General features: G+C 35.5%; 1 protein-coding gene across 1 annotated transcript in view; it reads right to left on the reverse strand.

The window, feature by feature from the left end:
• Nucleotides 1-14,274, reverse strand: part of LOC136030535 (carboxypeptidase B-like) — a 29,000-nt gene extending 14,726 nt beyond the window's left edge. The window contains exons 1-2 of the mRNA XM_065709579.1: nt 14,088-14,274; nt 7,614-7,814 (exon numbers count right to left, since the gene is read on the reverse strand). Coding sequence (XP_065565651.1) covers nt 7,614-7,814; nt 14,088-14,247 — 361 coding nt within the window. The 5' untranslated portion in view covers nt 14,248-14,274. The remainder of the gene's footprint in view (nt 1-7,613; nt 7,815-14,087) is intronic.
• Between the last annotated feature and the right edge of the window lie 980 nt (nt 14,275-15,254).

Genomic DNA, 15,254 nt, shown 5'->3' on the forward strand with positions numbered 1-15,254 from the left:
GTGGATTTTCATCTAACTGCGCGGTTTTGCGTTCTTTAGCCGCAAGCCTGTTTTCTTGCTGTTCTTGTGATTCCCCGGCACGCTTTCTTTTCTTACTTTCTCTATCAGCTGCAAGCCTGTTTTCTTGCTGTTTTTGTGATTCCTTGGAACGCTTTCTTTTCTTACTTTCTCTATCAGCAGCAAGTTTTTTGGCATAAGCTCTTTGAGCAGCTTCCTCGGCTGTTGCCATTGTAGGTTCTTCAGTCATTTTACAATTAAACATTTTTCCGTGAACAAATGTCTTAAATACCATTAATGACGTCACCGTCATAGCAAAAATGACGACAACTAATTTCATGACGTCAGTCGACACAGAAACATGACGTCACCTGATCCACAGACAGACAACTTATTTTTATATATATAGATATATATCGAATGTGCCCTTAAGCTGTGTTGATGGTGATTGCTAATTGAACATTCCCTGTGTCCCGGTGGTCATTTATATATCCCCCCTGTGCCCCCCAGTGTCCCCGTTGTAGTTATGTCCCTGTGACCCGGTCGTTATTTGTGTCTCGATGTCCCAGTCTGTAATTTCTCTTTGAGTGTCCCGTTTGTCATTGATATTCCCTTTTTCCCGGTAGTCCTTTGTGTCCCGGTGTCCCGGTCTGTAATTTCGTCAGTCGACAAATATGACGTCAGTCGACAAATAACTTCATGACGGAATAATACTCAATCCTCATAATGACGTCAGTCGACAAACATGACATCAGTCGACACAAAAACATGACGTCAGTCAACAGACATAAAAACTTATTTTTATATATATATAGATATAGATATAATTTCTGTTTCAGTTTTTCTTTTTTTAGTTTTGCAGCTTTTTTAGGTTTTTTAGCTTTTTTTCTTTTTAGTTTTTTACCTTTTTATGGCACGTGGTATTAACCAAGTGACATATAGCAATCGCAAATTCTGTCGGTCTTTCGGTCAATGTTCATTCTAACATTGACAGTTGGAAAAATCTTCACGTGCCAAGTATGCTAAAGCTCAACAATTTATAATAAACCTCAAATTTTAAGTATCTGTTTTAAATTTTTCGAATTACTTTAATCTAATGTCAAAATATTTTCAAATATTTATGCAATGCCCAGTTTTTACATTTTTAGTTTTCTTTTTCTTCTTTATTTTTTAGACGTAAATACATATCGCCGAACCTTTGCTTTTTTAAGTAAAATCTGGTAGGTATTGATAACCTTATCCAAGTCAAAATCCCAAACCCAATCATCATCGCTATCATTTTCAGTTTTGATACGTTTTGACTCTCGCTGTCCAGGTTGATCTTCTTCTAATTGCGCGGTTTTGCGTTCTTTAGCCGCAAGCCTTTTGGCATTAACTCTTTGAGCAACTTCCTCGGCTGTTTCTTCTGTTGTAGGATTTGGTAACATTCTATCTTTTTCAATGTTTTTCAATTTGTCAGTGTTCATTATAACATTGACTGTTAGAAAAAAATTTACGTGCCATGCATGCTAACACTCAGCAATTTATAATAAACCTTAAAATTATAAATATCTGTTATAAGGTTTTCGAATTACTTTAATCTATTGTCAAAATATATAGAAATGTTTATGTAATTCCCAGTTTCTACAGTTTTAGTTTTAGTTTGCTTTTCAGTTTAGTTTCATTTTATATATAGATAAGATATGATCTGGCGTAACTGACAGACAATTTATTTATATACATATATATATATATATATATATATATATATATATATATATATATATATATATATATATATATATATCTATATATATAAAAATAAGTTGTCTGTCTGTCTGTGGATCTGTGGATCTGTGGATCAGGTGACGTCATGTTTCGGCTGACGTCATGAAATTAGTTGCCGTCATTTTTGCTTGAAGGTGACGTCATTCAAGTTATATAAGACATATGTTCGCGTAGAAATCTATTAATGTTTAAGTTTACAATGACTGATGAAGATGCTCAAAGAGTCTATGCCAAAAAACTTGCTGCTGATAGAGAAAGTCAGAAAAGAAAGCGTGCCGAGGAACTACCAGAGCAACGCGAAAGCAGACTTGCTGCTAAAAGAGAAAGTGAAAAAAGAAGGCGTGCCGAGGAATCAAAAGACCAGCAGGGAAACAGGCTTGAGGCTGATAGAGAAAGAAAGAACAGAAAGCATGCCGAGGAACTACCAGAGCAACGCAGAAGCAGACTTGCTGCTAAAAGAGAAAGTGAAAAAAGAAGGCGTGCCGAGGAATCAAAAGACCAGCAGGGAAACAGGCTTGAGGCTGATAGAGAAAGAAAGAACAGAAAGCATGCCGAGGAACTACCAGAGCAACGCAGAAGCAGACTTGCTGCTAAAAGAGAATGTGAAAAAAGAAGGCGTGCCGAGGAATTACAAGAACAGCAAGAAATCAGGCTTGCTGCTGAAAGAGAAAGTAAGAAAAGAAAGCGTGCCGAGGAATCACAAGAACAGCAAGAAATCAGGCTTGCTGCTGATAGAGAAAGTAAGAAAAGAAAGCGTGCCGAGGAATTACAAGAACAGCAAGAAATCAGGCTTGCTGCTGATAGAGAAAGTAAGAAAAGAAAGCGTGCCGAGGAATCAGAGCAATCTGAAAGTTATCGCCTGGCATTCAGGTACAACCCAGTCGATGATTATAGCTTGAGTAGATGTGTTCAAATCGGGACAATGTCTAAAATTTGTCCCTATTGCAAGGCCTTGAAATTCAATGGTGAAACAATGGGAATGTGTTGCGCCTCAGGAAAAGTTAAACTTCCTCTATTGGCTGCACCACCAGAGCCATTGAAGACTTTCCTTACTGGAAATACGTCAGAATCTAAGCGTTTTTTGTCAAAAATCAGACAATACAACTCATGTTTCCAAATGACGTCGTTTGGAGCCCAAATCGAAAATCCAGATCAATTTATGTCTACTTTCAAAGTAAAAGGGCAAATTTATCATAAAGCAGGGTCCCTTCTACCATTCTCAGGCGAGAATCATAAATTTTTACAATTGTACTTCATCAGTGATAGAAATTCTGAATTGAATGCACGTTGCGAAATTTCTCCCAACGTTGAAAGGACAATCGTTTCCCAATTGCAACATCTTTTCCACGAAAATAATAATTTAGTGCGTCTGTTCAAAACAGCCATCGATTTGATGCCTACTGATACTCATAAAATTGTTATTTCCGCTGACAAAACGCCTCCTGGCCAACATGTGCGTAGATACAATTCTCCGACTATCGACGAAGTGGCAATCGTTATGGTCGGTGATCAGTTTTTACCTCGAGATATTATTCTACATAAGCGAAACGCTCAGTTGTTAAGAATTGCTGAAACTCATCGATGCTACGATGCCCTACAATATCCTATCATTTTTTGGGATGGAGCCGACGGCTATCACTTTAATATTAAATTGATGAATCCAGCCACGGTAAACCTGACAATCTATTTATATGCAGCGAGAATTGGACAGCGAAGAATGTTGTATATTCGCAAGTTTTACGCAGTTAATTTGTATTTCGGAACCAAATGAAGCGGTTAATTATCCATCTGAATTTTTAAATTCCATAGATCCTTCAGGGTGTCCACCACACCTGCTACAACTAAAAATAGGCGTACCAATAATACTTTTAAGAAATATCAACCCACCAAAGCTTTATCAACCCACCAAAGCTTTGCAATGGCACGCGACTTGCCGTAAAAAAAAAACAATGGAAAACCTAATAGATGCCACAATCTTGACAGGGCCTTATGAGGGTGAGGCTGTTCTTATTCCTCGCATTCCCATGATTCCAACGGATCTGCGTTTTCAATTTAAAAGATTGCAATTCCCAATTCGATTAGCATTTGCAACCACCATCAACAAAGCTCAAGGGCAATCACTAGAAAAATGCGGTATAGATCTTAATACAGATTGCTTTACCAATGTACAATTGTATGTTGCATCTTTGAGGGTCGGTAAACCTGACAATCTATTTATACGCACAGACAATGGGACAGCGAAGACTGTTGTATATTCACAAGTTTTACGTAGTTAATTTGTATTGTATCTATCTATCTATCTATCTATATAAAAACGAGTTGTGTGTATGCATGTTTGTTTGTTTGTAAAAAGAGCGTTTGCATATGACGTCATTATTAGTACATACGGCTTTGTATATGGACAGACAATGGGAAAGCCAAGAATGTTGTATATTCGCAATTTTTACGTAGTTTGAAACACATATATAAATCTATCTATATTCACAGGTGGGACACAGGGACACAACTACAATGGCGCGTAACTAATATGGCGCGTAACTAATATGGCGCGTAACGACTTACGCGCACGGGGGGGCTTGGGGGGGCGCGAAGCGCCCCACCAACTAGGTGTTGGGGTGGCGCGAAGCGCCACCCCAACAGCTAGTATATATATATATATATATATATATATATATATATATATATATATATATATATATATATATATATATATACTAGCTGTTGGGGTGGTGGGGGCGCCCCAACATCTAATTGGTGGGGGCGCTTCGCGCCCCCCCAGCCCCCCCACGCGCGTTAGTCGTTACGCGCCATATTAGTTACGCGCCATTGTAGTTGTGTCCCTATGTCCCACCTGTGAATAAAGATAGATATATATATATATATATATATATATATATATATATATATATATATATATATATATATATATATATATATATATATATATATATATATATATATATATATATATATATATATGTTTTTAACTACGTAAAACTTGCGAATATACAACATTCTTTGCTGTCCCATTGTCTGTGCATATAAATAGATTGTCAGGTTTACCGACTCTTGAACATGCAACATATAATGGTCCATGGGAAAACAATCCGTATTCAGATCTATACCTCATGATTCTAATGATTGCCCTTGAGCTTTGTTGATGGTGCTTCACCATAACGCTTTACCAACTCAGCTACTTCGGCTTGAATACATTCGTTTTGAGCAGCTTCCTCGGGTGTTGCCATTGTAGGTTCTTCAGTCATTTTACAATTAGAAATTTCTCTTTCAACGGTCTTCTTACAATTAAAAATTTGTTTTTGAACGATATTCTTAAATACCTGTGTCCTGGTCGTCATTTATGTTCCCTGTGTCCCGGTCGTCATTTGTGTCCCGGTATCCCAGTCTGTAATTTCTCTTCGAGTGTCCCGGTCGTTATTTATATTCCCTCTGTCCCGGTCGTCATTTGTGTCCCGGTCTGTAATTTCTCTTTGAGTGTTTTTTCTTTTTAGTATTTTTTAGTTTTTTACATTTTTTCTTTTTTCAGTTTTCTTTTTCTTCTTTATTTTTCAGCTTCACTATGAAATACATATCGCCGAACCTTTGTTTTTTTTAACTAAAATCTGGTAGGCATTGATGACCTTATCCAAGTCAAAATCCCAAACCCAATCATCATCGCTATCATTTTCAGTTTTGATATGTTTTGACTCTCGCTGTCCAGGTGGATCTTCATCTAACTGCGCGGTTTTTGTGTTCTTTAGCCTCAAGCCTGTTTCCTTGCTGTTCTTTTGATTCCTCGGCACGCTTTCTTTTCTGACTTCCTCTATCAGCAGCAAGTTTTTTGGCATAGACTCTTTGAGCATCTTCATCGGCTTTTGCCATTGTAAGTTCATCAGTCATATTAAACTTAAGCATTAATAGATTTCTACGTGAACATATGTCTTAAATATCTTTAATGACGTCACCGTCATAGCAAAAATGACGACAACTAACTTCATGACGTCAGTCGACACAGAAACATTTTTTTGTAGTTTTTACCTTTTTTAGTTTTTTTCTTCTTTTGTATTAATGCTAAAGCCAAGGTTCAAACCTGGAGCCTCTCGGACCTAGAACCTGAAACATAACGCTTTACCAACTCAGCTACTTCGGCTTGAATACATTCGTTTTGAGCAGTTTCCTCGGGGTGTTGCCATTGTAGGTTCTTCAGTCATTTTACAATTAGAAATTTCTCTTTCAACAGTCTTCTTACAATTAAAAATTTGTCTTTGAACGATATTCTTAAATACCTGTGTCCTGGTCGTCATTTATATTCCCTGTGTCCCGGTCGTCATTTGTGTCCCGGTGTCCCAGTCTGTAATTTCTCTTTGAGTCTCCCGGTCGTTATTTATATTACCTCTGTCCCGGTCGTCATTTGTGTCCCGGTCTGTAATTTCTCTTTGAGTGTTTTTTCTTCTTAGTATTTTTTAGTTTTTTAGATTTTTTCTTTTTTCAGTTTTCTTTTTCTTCTTTATTTTTCAGCTTCACTATGAAATACATATCGCCGAACCTTTGTTTTTTTAACTAAAATCTGGTAGGCATTGATGACCTTATCCAAGTCAAAATCCCAAACCCAATCATCATCGCTATCATTTTCAGTTTTGATATGTTTTGACTCTCGCTGTCCAGGTGGATCTTCATCTAACTGCGCGGTTTTGCGTTCTTTAGCCTCAAGCCTGTTTCCTTGCTGTTCTTTTGATTCCTCGGCACGCTTTCTTTTCTGACTTTCTCTATCAGCAGCAAGTTTTTTGGCATAGACTCTTTGAGCATCTTTATCGGCTTTTGCCATTGTAAGTTCATCAGTCATTTTAAACTTAAACATTAATAGATTTCTACGTGAACATATATGTCTTAAATATCTTTAATGACGTCACCGTCATAGCAAAAATGACGACAACTAACTTCATGACGTCAGTCGACACAGAAACATGACGTCACCTGACAGACAGACACACAGACAGACAACTTATTTTTATATATATATATATATATATATATATATATATATATATATATATATATATATATATATATATATATATATATCATATTTTCGATTTTGTTTTGTCAAAATGTGAAGAGCATTTCCAATGACGACCCGGGTTGTAAATCATTAATCTGAAATATAAAATAATTCTGTTTAAATACCGATCCCAATAACAAAATTTATTTTAGGGAATAAGATATCAAACTGAATAAATAGTGAAAGATTTACGACCCTAAAATGCCTCACTTAACTTAAATAACTTAAGTCCTTTTCGCAGTCAAAGGTCGTATCGGGGTCTTTTATTTCTCATGTTGTTTGATGTTACTCCTGTATGAACTTCTATCTTCCGTCAGGCAAACAAAGTATTGCATGTTGATTTGTAAGTAATTGTTTTTCAATTTCTTTGGAGGGTGTTCTCTATAGCAACAACCGTATATATAGCTTTCAAATGATGTTATTGAGTGACATGCCTATTCTATACGATAGGTGAGTAGCGATAGGACCAATACTTAGGAGTTAAGCCACTGAGGCTCTAAGGATTGGGAAAATACTCCCAGAAGAAACCCATGCGTATAACCAAATTAGCACAAAATTTGTATAACCGGTTTAACTAACAACCATATTCAGTCATTGGACATGCCCTAGCAACCAGATTGTGTATATTACAGATGGGTACACTTGTTTTGCATACTTCTATTGCAGATGGGTAATTAAGTTAAAACGAAAAGTAAAAGCTTTGTTAAAAAAAATTTAAACTGAAACTTTAGATTCTAATTCTAAGAAACTTATTTATTTCTGCTATACGATGTAGGTAGAATTAAAATCTTACTTTTTCTCACAGTTAACTTCTCTAGGTCTCCCTCGATGAAAGAATGTTCTTCTTCAATTGCTTTTCCCAGATCAGATATGGCAACATCAATTCTGGCTCCACTACTATTTAATTGATTTATAACATCATTTGCATGAAAAGGTGCCACTAGAAGGTCTGATGTAGTGTCAAAGCCCGATCTGGACTTCCAAATTTCTACATCTACAATTGAAAAGTAAGCATTAGAGTTAGTTCCTATGATCCTAACCAGATGAAGGATAACTTCAGATGAAGTAAGTAAACGGAGTATATACCCCACTCCCTAAATTTCTAAGTATATACCCAGAGTTGCATCTTGAATCCAAATATAACATTTACTTGCGTCGGAAATGATATATACACCCACCCCGCTGATGTGCAAATATATTTTTAGAGCATGTTCAATTTTAGAGCATGGATTCATTTTAAACACTTGAAAATCAAACAAATTATCGGCGGTAGTCGCAAACAGCCAGAGTTTGTTCTCTAAGCTGAGCGAATGTTCTGATTTGCATATTAACTGTTTGAACTAATGGTAACTAGGGTAAATATGCTTAAGAAATAGCATAAATACTGTTTGAAATAAAAAGTGTGGCCTAGTGACTTTAGACACCATCTATTCTTGATTCTTATTGAAAATAGTCAGTGTTATCCGACTGGTGTGCCTCTGGAACGAACCCTGGGGCAACAATTAGCTAATTCTGAGATCCAATAATGGTTGCTGCATTTAATGATTTGTTACAAATAGCAGTAGAAATAGTAGTACAAATAGTAGTGATTTTTTCTGTTATCCAGTGTTTATCGTCCGTATAATATTCATCGAATAATTTTTCGATGGAAATACTCAAAAGAAGATTTTCCAAAATCATGGCAGGTACCACAGTAATGGTACTCGCTCAACTAGAGAAACAAAAATAGTTTCTAATTTTTTAGGCCTTATATTGAACAAATAAAATACTCTAATAAATAAAATGTAAACAGATTGGTATGATAAGCCATGGGAGCCAATTTAGGAAAAAGCAAAGGTAGGGACAATAATTTTCTCCTAATTCATAATTCGCTTTAGAAAAACATAAAACACAAAATAAAGATATTTTTCAAAAGTTAGGGGGGATCTTCACTCATCCCCACCGGCACCTCTATGTTGGACATGCAAACAAAATATTCATATTGATAAAACCCAAAAAAAAGCCGAAGCCGGTGATGTCAAAAGAAAAAAAAATATTCACATTGAAATAACCCAAAAAATAACCGAAGCCGGTGATTTCAAAAGACAGATTATGCTGTCCGTTGGAGTAGTTGACTTTTAATTTTAGTGATTTTTCAAGAATTTAGCGATTTTCTCTTCAGCTGGTGGAAACCCTGCTCAAAATAGCTTTGAAAAGTTACCTTTCAGAATTTATTTGGAAAGATAGATTCTAGTCTAATTTGTTGGATCTTATACCCATCATAGATTATGCCAAACTCCCCTTGCCAAACCAAAAAAGAAATCTATTCAACCTTTCGCTTTGGTAACAATGATGTGCAACTTTCTAAGACGAAGTTAATACAGTCTGATACTGTAAGTTAGCTAAAAAAAAAAATTAAATCTGGTCACAGATACTTTCAAGTTGAAGCGTAACCATCTGCTTACAGTATTCTTTTTCCAAGTTTTCAGAAGATATGATTTTAAGTCAGTGCGTAGGAGCTTATACCCGTTCTGCTACTATTACAACTACTACCAACAATTCACCGCAGTATCAAATACATTGAGTCTAATAAAGCTGCAATTGCTTCTTCTCTAACTCAACCTATTCAAAGTTTCACTCTTTCACCCGCTCATAAAGTTCCAGTTCCGTGTAAAGCCTCCCTTGTGAGCTTTACCCAGCCCATTCAGGAACGACCTGGGATTTGCTTGGCCACATAGGGGAATAGCCCTTAGCAATGTGTCATTCTTCTTACAAGTGTCATAGCCATCTCAAGTTTTCTTTAATTATACCCATATAAAGTGGGAAAGAACCACTTTTTTCATACATCTTGTTGTCTGATACAAAGTTAGTCAATTGGGAAGCTAGAACTATCCGTACACAATACCCATGGAAAACATTTAAAAATCTTCCTCCGCATTTCATACCCACGCTTCAGAACCATGCTTGACCACTGTAATTGTCATAGCTTCTAGTACTTTAATCCTGGTTCGCAGACTTATTTCCTTTTTCTTCAAAACCTTTTTTAACAGAAAAAAAACATCCTGGTACCATTCTACTTTTAGATATCCTCACCACATTAATCATCTTTACTAATAACACTACCCATGTCAGTAAGGCAGTGAACTTGATCGATTGTTTTGTTACACAAGAACCGCATAATTACCTTCAATTATTCCTAGTCTAAGCTACTTATTCTTCTTATCATTAATTTTAAACCTCTTCTTGCATCCTGAACTCTCATAACATAAGAAAATTCGTTTACTTTTCTAATGTCCTTTATTAAAGACGCCATTCATAATAACGTCTTTGATAAAAGACATAATGCCTTTTGACTTCCCATTCCATTCTATCCTCTACTATAGTCTTTACGGTGTTCCATAGGATAAGATCCAACAAAACAATCCATTTAAACACGAACAGGACAGAACCCTGTTTAACTCCTTCTTTGACGCTAAACCAGCTAGTAGCCTTAATTTCTACCTTAATCTCTGCAACATTGTTCTCATATATAACACTCACCAACTGAATGTACTTATTCGAAATACCATACAAGGATTGGATCTTCATAGAAGCTTATTCCTATTATGCCTCTCTCGCAGAAGAAATTGTAAATATCAATCCTTCTTTTTATTACGGTAGACGATGATGCTTGAGTCTTCTTATGATTAAGTCACTATAGTCTTAAATTGGTTAGGTGTTTCAAAGTACAATGTCTTAATAGATATAATAAGCTAAAACGAAGTGTCTACTAACCGTGCTTTTCCATTATTTTTTTTTCCAGGATAAAGTCCATCAAACCAATCCATACAAACAAGGACCATACACAACCTACCTTAACTCCTTATTTGGGGACAAATCAGTTATTAGCCTTACCTCCTACCTTAACTGCAATAAAATTGTTCTTATACATAACACTAGATCACGAAATTTTAAAAATAGGTTCTAACCTTTTGTTTTGGTAAACGATGATGTGTGACTTTTATGATAAAGTTGCTACAGTTCAAGATAGGATGCTTGAAAATAACAGTCTCTTTATAGATTAAATTTTAAAAAAACAAGTTTTTTTTAACTGCAAATAAGGAGCGACATTAAAACTTAAAACGAAGAGAAATTATTCCATATATGAAAGGGGTTGGCCCCTCTTTAACGCCTAGCTCTTTATGCTAAAGTTTGACTCTTTTCATAAATCTACTTCTTAAAGCAATAAAAAACTTTAGTGTAAAGAAAGAGGCGTTGAGGTGGGGACAACACCTTTCATATACGGAATAATTTTTTTTATTTTAAGTTTTAATGCCGCTCCTTACTTGCAGTTATTTAATTTCTGAACGTTTTTGAATTAACACATATTTTAATTTTGGTTCACCCCATGTGAATAATTAAAAAGAAATTTGCATATTATTTTTTTTGGCTAAATAGCATTTTCATATGGGAAAGGAAGTGTAGTTGCCCTCCAATTTTTGGCTACTTTAATTCTTAATTCTTCATCTGATTCTCAATTCTCAATTCTTAATTTAATTCTTAATTCTTTAAGAATGACCCCTGAATCTGCAAGATTGGTTCCCCTTTATAAAGGAGGGTAAAAAGACGACCCATCGAATCGAAGACTTACATCTATTCTCCCATTTTTTTCCAAGTTATATGAGAAAGCGGTACATGCCCAGTTAAGCTATTGTATTGAAAGGAATACAATTCTAATGGAAAACTAATTTGGGTTCAAAAAAGGGCTAATTACGGATATGGCAGTTCTGAAATTGGATTAATGATGCATTTGAAGCTGGTCTCATACCTGCTGCTGTGTTTTTAGATATGAGAAAAGCGTTCGATACGTTTGGCGACTCATTGGTTGTCCAAGCTCAAACTCGATTGGGGTGAAGGGTTCAAGCCTGGAGTGGTTTTCATCATATCTACGCAATCGGTATCAGATAGCACCGAATTGTTCATTTTATGTTCAAAAATGAAAATAGAGTACGGGGTCCTACAAGAGTCAATCCTGGGACCCCTCCTTTTCATCATTTTTACTGATCGAATGAAGCATTACTTGTCGGAGGCTGGTGTCATCCTGTTTGCAGATGACACTTGGCTCTTTCTAGCTGCGCCTTCACGTGATGTTTTGTATAATAAAATTCATAATGCTGTCTCTGAATTTCTAACTTTTTATCAACAAAATTTGTTAACCCTAAAATCTTCTAACACTTTTTTATGTTTTTTCTAGACTTTCGTCAAGTGCTGGAAATGGTCAAATTAATGGTTCGGCTGGAAATGGTTCGAGGAAATGAGACAAAAAGAGTAGCGACAACGAAGTATTTAGGGTGTTTAATTGATGAAAACCTGTCGCTCTATATGGGCAATTAATTTTGTAACATGTTTCAAAAGAGTATAAGAACTTCAGAAAAGAGTTGTAAAATAATTATCGGAATTTTATGATTCTGATGAGGTTCCTGCTCATGAGCATTTTAAAAAGAATAAGTTAATGGATGTATCCCAAATTTGAGATTACCAAGTCGCGATTTTTGCGTATAAATATTTGAATTGCCTGCTCACTCCTGCTTTTGAGACTCTTTTCACTTTTAATAGAGATCGTCATGATCATAACACAAGAAAAGCTGATAACTTAACTCATGAGCTTAGGAGTACCACTCAGGTATCTTTTTGATTTGGCATTATGGTCCCCATGTTAGGAATATATTACCCCAGTGTGTGAAAAATACGTGTATTTTTTCGGCCTTCAATTCACGGGCAAAGAAGTTCCTCTTACCTCGTGAGGGATTTTGATGTAAAGCCCGCTCCAAGTTGTCATTTCATTCAAAGAATTTCTTCGATTTTTTTGCTGTTAATTTTTTTTGTCTTTTTCTTGTCTTTTCATATTTCTCTTTTTTCCTTTGTTCCTTCATCAGTTGAGTTTCTTTTGTGTTAATTAGCGTGATATGAATGTTAGCTAAGGGTATTAACCTCGCTTGCCCTTCTAAGCTTATTGCCTTTCTTGGCTGGCGAATGGCCAGTAGTATTTGTTTTCTTTTTTAATAAATTTATATCTAAATCACAAAGGCAGTAGAATAAACAGTTGAAATTACTAAAAATAACTTAGCGTAAAGAGCGAGGCGAACCCTCTTATATACGTAATAATGTCTGTTCGTTTTAAGTTTTAATGATGTTCCTTACTTCCAGTTGAAAAAACTTGTATATATTTATTATCTCATTGTTTGTTTAAATAATACTAGAAAATCCTGCGCCCCCTTCATGGAAATTCTCTTCCCTCATGGTGAGTTCCTCTATGAAAAGATCCTTCAACGTAGGCCCCTTTCCCTGAACTCTCCCCTCCCCCTCAACGGGAAAAAATCCCCTGAAAACGTCTGTACACTTCCCAATAACCATTAATATATGTAAACAATGGTCAAAGTTTGTAACTTGCAGCCCCTTCCCCAGGGACTGTGGGGGATTAAGTTGCCCCAAAGACATAGCTATTAGGTTTTTTGACTCTGCTGAACAAAATAGCTATCTCAAAATTTTGGTTTGATGCCTTTGGGGGAAATGAGCGTAGGAGGGGGCCTAGATGCCCTCTAATTTTTGTCACTTAAAAAGGGCACTGGAGCTTTTATTTTCCCTAGAATGAGCCTTCTTGCGACATTCTAGGATTGTTGAGTCGAAACAATCACCCCTGAAAAAAAAAACATGCATCCGTGATTTGTCTTCTTGCAAAAGCCTGAAAATTCTACAGTAGGGTTGTTTGATACGCTGAATCTGATGGTGTTAATATTCTACGACTTTTATAGTTTGTTTCCCCCTATTTTCTAAAATAAGGAAAATTTTCTCAGGCTTGTAACTTTTGATTGGCAAGACTAAACTTGATGAAACTAATATATTTGAAATCAGTATAAAAATACAATTATTTTGATGTAAGTATTCTTATCAAAATTATATTTTTTATAATTTCGTTTACTATCGTCCGGGTCGCTCCTTACTACAGTTTGTTGCCACGAATTGTTTGATACGCTAAGTTGAAACAAAGTGTCTGCTTACCGTGCCTTTTCCAGTTTTTTCTTGAATTTCCGATGTTTGGTAAGAACGTAGGAGCTTACAAACATCACAGCTTATACCCATTTTACCTTTGCCCATCAAAAAAAGTTTATAAGCTAATTACGGCTTTTCTCTTTGGTAGTAATGATATATGACTTTTCTAAGACGAATTTAATTTAGTCCTATTTTACTAAGGTTGCTAAAAATACAATCTGTTCACAGATACTTTTTTGAAACGTGGGTATCAGCTTACCATATTCTTTTTCCAGGTTTTCCAGAAGCTCTGATGTTAAGTTAGTGCGTAGGAGCATATACCCATCATAGGATACTCTTGATGTTTTCTCTTCAGGGATGGGCTCAAGTAGCCCTACCCAAAAAGAGCTAAATACAACAATTAATACTTCACGCCACATTAGCAATGACACTAAAACTGAATATTGAGCTTTTGTGTATTTTGATTAGAAATTTCAGGTTTTACAAAGAGAGAGTGATTCAATCAAACAGGATCTTGTATTTTCTGAGCTGATTTTAAGTTGCTAGTCAAGTAACTTGTTGCTCAAGATAGTAAAAACAACAAACCTTTGACGGTAAACATTCACTGGTTGGTTGAGGCTGAGGCCGACATATTTCGCTCACACACGATGAGCTTAGATCTTTAATACTTTCATAGTCCTTGTTTAAGAGAATAGCCCCCTCCAATATCTAAATCATGATAAAAATTAAGTAGGGAATACTATTGAAAATATTACTGTTTAGTGAATATTATGACGGACAAGTACTGCTTTATCCGAAAACGACCGACAAAAGTGAGTCTAATTCGTGTTTTGGATCGAAACGAAAAAAAAATAACAGCAATACGTATGCTAACGTCACCAAGAACAGAGGCCAGGCCCGTGGCAAAGTAATCCCACCCCATCTACGGCGTCATAAAAACCGGAGAAAAGAATTTGCTTCAAACAACAAAAGTTTATTGATATCTATTACTTCTTGTTTTATCAAAAAAAAAGAAAAAAGACGCTAGTCATTCTCTTCTGAACTGAAATAAATAAATAAAATCTTTAGATGGTAAGTACTTTCTAAATCTTTAGAAAGTAAGGAGTATTACAATTAACACTTGAAAGGAAAAAAAATTATTTTGTGTAACTTGGCTTTCTCCTCATCTCCCCACTGTTTACGGTAAATTTCTATATTACTTTACTAAGTAACAGAGTTGCTATTATTTTACTAAAAAATATTCTCATATATTCTATTAAGGGTATTAGTTTTTCTATTAAGGGTATTAATATATTCTATTGAGGGTATTCATTATTTATTTAGAGGGTATTAATGAGTATTTATGGGTGCAACAGAAGTAGTTAAAAGGTAGGTTGCAAGGGTTTTATGCAATTGTGTTAAAAAAAAGTGAAATTCTGTTATATAA

Source organism: Artemia franciscana, chromosome 8, assembly GCF_032884065.1.
Source record: "Artemia franciscana chromosome 8, ASM3288406v1, whole genome shotgun sequence".
Taxonomy (NCBI): domain Eukaryota; kingdom Metazoa; phylum Arthropoda; class Branchiopoda; order Anostraca; family Artemiidae; genus Artemia; species Artemia franciscana.